Genomic DNA, 9,613 nt, shown 5'->3' with positions numbered 1-9,613 from the left:
TTTTGGCATGAAATGTGTGGCTAAAAATAATTGGTTTTCACTATAAATCTTAAATTAATTAATTTTGACCTGAAATTAATTTGTAGCTCAATAATTTTGGCATTAAATATGTGGCTAAAAATAATTAGTTTTCATTATAAATCTTAAATTAATTTTGACATTTTGACCTGAAATTAATGTGTGGCTCGATGTAATTGATAATTTTGGCATGAAATTAATGTGTGGCTAAAATTTAATTGGTTTTCATTATAAATCCTAAATTATTTGTCAACATCTCACAAGTTGACATCTAACATTGAAATTCATGACTTCACATCGAGATGTCTTAATACCGATCACAAGTGGCAATCTGTATTCAGAAGGCATCTACTCTTGGCTAAGTGTGTTTCATTGGAATTTAAACCCATATGGAAAGAGTGCAATTTATTGTAATTAATAAATTGGAATTTAAACCCTAACTATCCACTTTGAGAAAATAAATCTCTACGATTTCGCTAGAGGACGAGTTTGCCGTCTGCGTAGGAATTAAAAGATAAACGGGCGAGACAGTGACGTGGATTACTAGGCAGGAAAGTGACCCTCAATTATTGGAATCCTGAACGCCAATTATTTGTTTCATTTATTTATGATCCACGTGGTAACATTCCTTGTGTTTCTGGATGGCACAAGGCAAGTGACTACTGCATTACCTGTACGCCACGTCAATCCGAAGTAACCAAAGTGGTCGAGTTTCGAAGCAGAGATTATGACGTGGCAAGTTACATGTTGAAAGTTTAAAATAGTATCCCATTCTTATGCAAATTATTATTCAAACTTGAGTCTTAAAACAAAAATACAGTTTGGACTCGCGGCAATAACTGCGGTAAATTTTACTAATTTATATTGTGGTCTGCGCAAGCGGTGACTCGCGAAGGGCTTTAAGCTTTTGCAGGCGCAGGCTAAGCTGTAATGGCCGTGTAATTTATAAATCTTTTATTACATATTAAGGTGCCTGAGTGGAAAGTTCTGGATATTTTTGTTTTCCGTCCGCGCGGGAAAATTGTTTAAATGAATTGTGTGTAAGGATTTGCAAAAATGTCGTCGGAGAAAGAAAGTTCTTCAATCGAAGGCCAAGGAGAAAAAATGGAGAACAAGAGCTATTCTTTGTACAAATTTAAAATCTTCGAAACTCAATCGGTATGTAAAATATTTCTCACATCATTTTCCTGTGTATTTTCTCGGTGTTTTTTTCAACATCAGTGCTTTTGTGATTTTAAAGATCCGTCATTTCGTTAAATTTTTTCTAAACGCTTTCTATAGGTCATTTCCATAAGCGTTGGAATTTAACAAATCTATTTGATACTCTAGTCGTTGCATTGCTCGCTTACCGTCCTTGAGTTTAAATTTGCCGAGTTTAAACTTTAAGATATGAAAGCTCAATTCGGTTTCCAGTATATTTCTTGTCTTTGCCTCTCAGGGTTATTCTCACAGCTAGATAAATAAAGGTAAGTTTGGTGAGTTACTGGTTATTTATCTCCTGCTCTGTAAAGCTTTTTATTCACAATCTTGATCGATTTCTTAGTAAATTCTGCTTATATTCATTTTTTGTTTTTTTGTTTTGGTCATGTGAAGAGGTCCTATAGACCGTAGTAAATCTCAAAAGTTGCTTAAAAGCACACAAAAAAACAAATAAGTAAAATAAGTCTGAGCAATGGCAGATCTGCACATGTATGCCATGATGTATTTTCTTTTAAAATAAATTAGCTAGACCGCTGGAGAACGAGTAAAAAACATAGTTTAATCAGAATCAGGGTCCCTTTCCACGGGCATTTTGACTGACACTTTCGAACAGGTGCCTCAGCTAGAGCTTGTCATTTGCGTTCGGCCCAGGATCCTGATATTGAATTTAACTTTCTTTTACAGATTTCAGTATCTACTTAAAGTAACTAAACCTACTTAAAATAAGTTTTTATGTCCATACTTCAACTATTCTGTGGCTTCTTTGTTTTAATTTAATCCGAGAAATTAGCTAGTGTAAACAGTTGTAATTAGCCTCATGTCAAAAGGAGTTTTGCACTAGAGTCTTTTAAGATGCTTTTTAAAAAACTAATGGATTGCATTATGTTATCAACAAATGGATGCGGACTAACCCGGACAACATTGGTACAAATAAAAACTGAAATTGGCAAATCTTAATCATTTCTGTGCTAGTATGGGTTTAATTTGATACATGTCCAAAATGGAAATGATAGCATGCTTAAACATTTTAGTATAAATCTTGTTAAAAAAATATAGCCTGCTTAAACACTTATTTTTAGGAAAGAAAAATTGATTGGTTTTTGTATTAATAAAAAATTGGTTACATATAACTGATATTCAGAATACTATAGAAAAATGTAGGCACAACAAGTCCTAGGACACCACATTGTGAAAAAAGACAAGATATAGGGCATGCAGGCCCATCAAAGAACCTCGTAGGGAGCTCTAGATATAGCCCAACAACGGGCAACCACTCATAACTATGTGGGTTATCAAACCCCAGCAAAATCTGATAGGAAAAAGGGCGCAAGGTCCGCAAACAAGACCCAAATGGGCACCCTGGCAACACTAGAAGATACTCTGGCTGAAAAGAAAACAATACCGGAAGATACTCTGACCGGTAAGGAAAAAATGCTGGAAGATACTCTAACCGACAAGAAATGCTTGGAGATGCTCCGACAGGCCTCTTGATCGCAACAAACTCATAAACTGGTGGACCCTCGCAAAAGGGTGAACACATCTTCAATCCCAAAAAACTACATAAACTTCTTGGGCACACGCGCAACCACTAACCTGACACCTCTAGGCGCAGGTACCGTTTTGACGGTAATAGAGCCACACTTCCCTGTGACCTTAACAAGCACAGTATGCGGCTCCCCAAACTTGTTACCCCAGTAACCACACTTCACAGGGATAATTGAAAACCTCGCGAAAATAACGGCTCCGCAGATGGCTGGGGCCACCACCTCGTTGCAATTGACCCTAATCCCTATGTGGCCATTGTCGACACCCATAACAACAAATTCTTTGAAACGAGTCTACTGCCCAATCCTCGTCTGCTTCTACACATGACTACCTCCTTCAACAAAAGACCCAGTATGGCTTGTTACCCACCATTTTGTCGGTGATATCCCTAGGAGATTTTTTTTTTCTCCAATATGATCCTCAACCAGTAGCCAACAACCCCTTGCAGCCACTAACTAGCTTGTTGTGCCATTTCTCCACCACCTGAGCCAACCATGTGGTCCCTCACCCATCTGCCATGATCGTATGTTTGAAGGTGGGCATCCCAAACCTAAAGGTATGCCTTGTCATTTGGTAATTGAGTATTGTAGTTTGCTTATCATGGACACTTTTGGGCATGGAAATTTGGGGGGATTTGGCGGAAAGAATGGGCTAGGTTTGTACTCTTATATCCTAAACCCCTTTTGGACATTAACTTTGGATTCTAGTCCCGTGGGATCTCTTTTAGTGACTATTTGGCTTTAGGGATGGTATTTCATGGGAAACCCTGATTTTGGTTGCGTGGTCCCACTCTCTTATCCACATATATTGCCCCCTTCCCACTCACTATAACCCCATTCATCATTTCTTCCACCTGGGTCCACATTCCTCCACTGGGTCCACGTAGGGCTAACTCTTCCCTCCCCTTGCCCACGCCTTGGGTCGGTCCTGGAATGATGCCCCGAAGGTTGATGCAGTTAAAATGAAAAGTAAACGCATAATTGGCTACTCTCAACAAGAAATTTACCACAAAATGCAAAAGATGGCCCGACAAACACATTTAGCACATGAGCAAAAGGCAATACATGAGCTCTACCCCATCATCATGGCCATCACCTTGGTTCCTACAGGTTCTATGAGCCTCCTTCATCATATAGGAACCCATGATTGTCCCAACCCCTGGTGGGCAATGAACCATCCTACCTTAAAAGGGGGTATCCACTGCTATATCTCACACATCATGCTCATACCTCTTGAGCCCCGAGCTGCTAATTAATGAAAAATCATAAAAACGCAAAAGGCATATAAAGAAGGGTGGGAAAATCAAGGCCGTGGCACCTCATGTACCACGATTTCTCCCTCCTATACATTATATACCCAAGTGTGGGTTTCCCTTTTACTAGCTACCCTTGTACCTCAACATGGCCCAAGGCTGCCCCTTTTCATTCCTTACTCCATCCATCTCTTCATCACATGCCACCACCTTTTAAAGGATGTGCCTTGGACATATTATCCCCTTTAGAAGTAGAAACCACCTAATGGGATACTTGGTTAACCCCATTTGGAACTTGGAGACATTAGCACATGCCAAAGCCCATTATGGAAGGGCAGGCCATTATGAAGTCCCCATTTGTGGTCCATGGTTTGTAAGCTCTTTTACTCAATTTCCTTGATGACTTGTTGTACTGGAAGGCTAGGGGACGCATTGGATCTTATGCAGGATTGCAGGTGGTCTCCATCTTGGGTTTGGTCTCCCTATACGGGGTCATAACCCTCCAAAGGGCTACATTAGCACATGTAGGGTGTTTGTTGAGAGCCATGGGCCTCCACAGCAGTAGACAACACTCCATGGATCCCCAGAGATGTTCAAATATTGCTCGAGATTCACCTGTTGGATGAGGAAGATGCACCAGGTTCACCTTTGCCCAACCTGCCCCACAGTTGTACCATGCACTTGGCAGAACTTGTATGCCGATGTGGCATCATTTACACCATCAGCTGAGCCCTTACAAATGTTCTATAGGCATCATCGACTTACTTGGAGACCCATGAGGTCACTTGTGTGCCTTCACAACCATTGGAAGCACCACATGTTTATTATGTGGAGAACAAGGGGCCAACCCCTTGTCCTTTACTTTTGGAAGTCCAACTCATCATTTTGGCACTTATGGATTTCATCAGGCTTCTTAGAGAGCCCAACGACATGCATTATTGATCATTCGACCTCTTGGGAGGCTTATTATTTTATTTATGAGCTAGTTTGGTGGGCTTGTTAACAATAGATAGTTATTTGCACATTATTTTGGTGGGCTAATGTAGGCTCAAATTAGGTAATTTGAACTCCTAATGAGTGTATAAATAGGAGAGACATGAATTCATTTGTATCATCACTTTGGATTGGATCATTCTCTCTCTTGAGAATTTCACATTTCTTTCTTGGAGGACAAATTGGAGCATGGATGAATTTTGATGTTTGGATTGGATTTTCTTATCTTGGAGCTTCTTTATTGCAAATGTATTGATGGTTGGATATATTCTCTTACATGTAATTACGACTTTGATGCTATTTTCTTTTACTTTGTCACATACATTGATCATGGGATTTTCGCTATTTTAGGGCTAATTGTTGCATGCATTCACTGCTTCATTGTGGAATTATGTTTCTATATAACATATCTCTATGTATGGGCCTTGTTTTTTGAATGAATTGTCCTAGAGATCGAAGCTACCTTGATAAGCCATCTTTATCTGCAAGCGAAGTATAAATGCTTTAAGGTCACTTTCTTTTTTTGCCCTAACATTGGACCAAGTTTCCCTTAGAGCCTCCTTGAGCTAGAAATGAGATCCTTCTTCATAATTCTTCTTGAATCCATATCCCCAAAAGGAATTAGGCACTGGTCCACCATAAGGTGATCACCTTAAACCTTTTTCTTTACCTTTTCCCCCTCTTTTTTAGGTCTAGCCACGCTGGGCCACTTAGGGCATCACTTTCCCGACAAAGTAGCCATAGAAGAAGTTCGATCTTTTAGCCTCTACTACACTAGTGTGTCCTCAAGGTCTCTTCCAAATTTGAAGAAATTTTGATGGTGGGATTGTGAGATATTCCAAGCCCTAGCTCTGAGATCAAACTTTGCCCTGGTGTTGCCTAAGCTAGTACCTCATAGGATCAATTTGACACCTTTAAGTGGAAATTCTTGTTTGATCCTTTCCCCTTCCTTGTTTAGGTTAAGATCATCATCGGTTGCTAAACTCCCTCCCCTTAACCTAACCTGGGTCCACTTGGTCCCGTGTGGTCCCACACCTTTGAAAAGTCAATTCTTCAAGAACCACTTAGGAAACCAAGTTCAATAAGGATTTTAGGGATTGGGAAGCTCCTTTACAAGACATATTCCTTAAACCTAGCCCTCAAATCCTCACCTCGTCCTAGAAAGCTTTGTACCTTGCTTGAAGAGCAAGCAAGCTCCATTCTTAACCTCCTTCTAGGAAAAGGATCATCAAGGTCACTTCACATCCATTGGTTGATTCATCCTTTACAAGTGACTTTAAACATACTGGGTCTCCTCCCATCGGTGAAAGTCTGTAAAGAGTAGGGAGTCTTAACTAAGGTGACAGTGGGCTAAGTTTCCATTGTTGCCCTTGGTCTAGCAGTTGTCCCTTTAGGAGTCCCTTTTAGGCCCACTGCTAGTTTGACCGGTCACAATTCTCATGCTAGAATAGGTTCATTTAGATTAGACTTCCATCTTAGAATAAATTTTATTTTATTATATGGTTTTTATTATTATTTGATGAAAACATGGGCAATAAAAGATGCCCAGGACACATGCTTCTAACATTGTTTGTGATGTGCAGGATACAAGTTTGCGGTCCTAGATGATTACTGGTGTTCTCATGACCTTCCGTTTGAGTACATGGTTCGTGCACTCTACAAAGAGCTCATGTCCTAGTTGGAGCTAGATGTTACCCACCACTAGTGGGTGACCCCATAGGAGATTTTTTCTCCTAAATTTGTCTTCAACCGACAACAAGTAACCCCTAACAGCCTCCAGTGTAGCCGGTATATTGTGCCATTTTAATCCACTCTTTGAGCCAGTCATATGTCCCCTTGCCCATCTATCGAGAGCGTATGTTTGAAGGTGGGACATCCGATCCTAAAGGTATGCTTTTCATTGTGCAATCGAGTGCTTATGCTTGTTTTTCTTTAGGCACATCGGTTATTGATTATTGGGTGACTTGGAAGAAGGAAGGGTTTTGATTGTAATCTTGTTCCCTCACCTTAAATGGGGGGTTAACTGTCAACCCTAATTTCTCGAAATCTTTCCTATCGACTTATAGCTTCAGGATGAGCACTACTTGGGAAACCTTGATTTTGGTAGCGTGGTCCTGTTTTCTTGTTTCATATTTTTCACTCCCTCTGTACATTACATGCCCGATTTCATCATCCTCCCTCTCTAGTGTTGAAATATGTAACTAGGATCAGTCTTCATAATGACATACGTAATCATGATTTTAGGTATTCAATGTTATGAGAAAAATAAATTTATTATTGTTATCATGAGGCATGGGTTTCATGCTCAAAAGGAATTTATTTTATAGGTCAAAGCTCCCATTGAGAGCTTCTAGGGCTTATGAGTCATTGTCATGTATGAAGGACCCTTTTAGGGCATGTTACATATTGTAAAAAAAAATATTTGAGTCAAAGTGAAGTCAAAGGACTGTCCAAGACCTTATCAAATTGTAATGAACAAGTTGACCTAGAGACAGTTGCAAGTCGACCTCAAATCATGGGCAAGAAATCCTATATAAGGAAAGGACTTGGTCGCATTCAAGGACACACTTCACACACAAGTTCGATCACAAGAAAGAAAAAGGAGTGCAAAGAAGAAGAGGACGAAGGAGGAAGAGAAAATTGAGTTTTTGGGATTGTTTTTGGGCTACTTCTCTCCACACGTGCGAAGGAATTAGGGTTCATGCTGTTGCAGTAAAGCCGAGTTGCAGAAGTAAAGTTAGGTCATCAAGAAGAGCTATTATGCAAGCCGAATTCTCTAGGAGAGAGAATCTAGCCAAGCGACGGAGAAAGGAACGAGATCTAGGGTTTCTACAAAAGATTTTTTTTGGGTCGGTCGTGTTGTCGCTTAGATTGCATAGGCACCGCAACAACGGCTCAGGGCGGGGGCTGTCACTCTGATCCCCGCCCACTCCGTTCTAGCTGTCTCCCAACAACAGACTATGGGGGGTAGTCCCTATGGAAATGAGATGATGAAAAACAAGTTGGGAACCAACTTGTCCAGGAGACATAGTTGAGTGGCCTAGCTACTTGGTTAAATTAGGCAAGACTCAAAGATCAGATTAGATTCAGATATGAGACTAGTGCCTTATGGAGTCAAACTCTTGCTTATTATTAAATTAAGACCAAGTAACTGGATGGACAACCACTGCTTGAATGATTCACTAACCCATATGCTATGCAAATCCTAGGTTCTAGGTGTGATGCAAGGATCTTGGTTAATTTTAAGTTATATGCCTACTCTAAGTGGAACCTCCCTCTTAACAGTTTTGAAACTAGCCTTAAAAGTAGGTTGTGGGATGGAAGCCAACGAGAAACAAGCAAAGGCTTGATTAGCGATACCTCCCCCTGTGTTCCAACCACCCGATGCCTCCGACGCTGCAAAGACTGTGGCTCTGACGATTGCAAGGTCACTGTGTTAACCAATAGGAAGGTGCTGAATTCCTCGACCTAAGTTGAGAAAGGGTGGCCCTAAGTGTCTATCAACCAAGCTTATGCTCAGAGGTAAGTTATTAATGCAACTAGTCTTAGAATGCAAATGCAACAATTATAAGTGATCTTGAGTTTAGATTGTTCATTGATTAAGTACCTTAGTTATGATTTAATCTTCAATTATGACAACAAGTACTTGTCAATTAAGAGATAATCTTTATCCTCAAGAGTATGTGCCAAAATTTCAAGTGTCAACAAAATACAACAATGTTCAATGATTCACCAAAATAGAGCGATCGCAATAGATATATAATTGCAATATGAACAATGAATCTAATAACAATTAGAGCACTTAAGACAATCAACCAGTAATTCAATATGATATGCCAAGGACAACCATAAACCGATAATGGCAAAGGAGAACAAGGTTACTTATTTCCAATTGTCAAGAGATATTCAATTAAATTTAAAAACCTTCAAATGAGGAATACTTAGAATTTTAATGCCAATAAGGATGACAATATGAGGGCATTATTCACCAAGGTTCTTATGTCAATTAGAATGATGAAAAAAATTATACTTCAAAGACAAGTAATGTGACTCAGATCATCTAGCAAGATATTAGCATCCAATGAACTCTTTGTTGATTTTTGGTAGCATCGGATGTGCTCTAGCCATGAAAATTGGTGGAGAGGCTAAGGCACATGAGATCTCCAGGACCCATAAATCGTTTGGAGAAATTCCAACCGAATGAAGAGATATTAAAATAAATAATATTTTTAATGAGACCCTAAGTCTAAACTTCGGAAAATTAAAATATTAATGTGTATTAATATCATATGGGTGAGGAAGTTCTAAATAACGAGGATCAAGCCAGATCTAATCTTAGTCATTGATTAGGGGCTTAATCTCGGCTATTGAATCGTCAACAGGAAAAGTATAAAAGGAGGCTTGAGGGTCAGTTGGAAATACATCGAAGAGAGATCAAGAATTCAATTTTCTGGGGCAGGGTTTGCTAAGCAAATCGAGTGAGTGATTAGTTGCAGCGAGGGGCAGTTCAGCAAGGGATTTCGATCCAAGGCTGAAGGATACATATCAGAGAGGTAACAGAGTGCCGGAAGAGGCAGCGCAGAGCCTAGGAGGGCTGACGCAGAG

At 39.8% G+C, this 9,613-nt stretch overlaps 1 protein-coding gene across 2 annotated transcripts in view; it reads left to right on the top strand.

Annotated features, from left to right (window-relative positions):
* Window positions 1-883: 883 nt before the first annotated feature.
* The window catches only part of LOC149175229 (phosphoinositide phosphatase SAC2-like), a 282,478-nt gene continuing 273,748 nt past the window's right edge, over window positions 884-9,613 (top strand). Inside the window, exon 1 of one of the 2 annotated variants that reach the window (XM_089419554.1) lies at window positions 884-1,176. In XM_089419554.1, the coding sequence (XP_089275680.1) occupies window positions 1,075-1,176 (102 nt within the window). In that variant the 5' untranslated portion in view covers window positions 884-1,074. The remainder of the gene's footprint in view (window positions 1,177-9,613) is intronic. The other variant, XM_089419552.1, reaches the window with a different exon arrangement.

This window comes from Pinus tabuliformis, chromosome 4_1 (assembly GCF_031772625.1).
Source record: "Pinus tabuliformis cultivar Carrire ecotype Pingquan chromosome 4_1, CPIR1, whole genome shotgun sequence".
In the NCBI taxonomy this organism is placed as follows: Eukaryota; Viridiplantae; Streptophyta; class Pinopsida; order Pinales; family Pinaceae; genus Pinus; species Pinus tabuliformis.
This window is presented reverse-complemented; position numbering and strand designations above follow the sequence as displayed.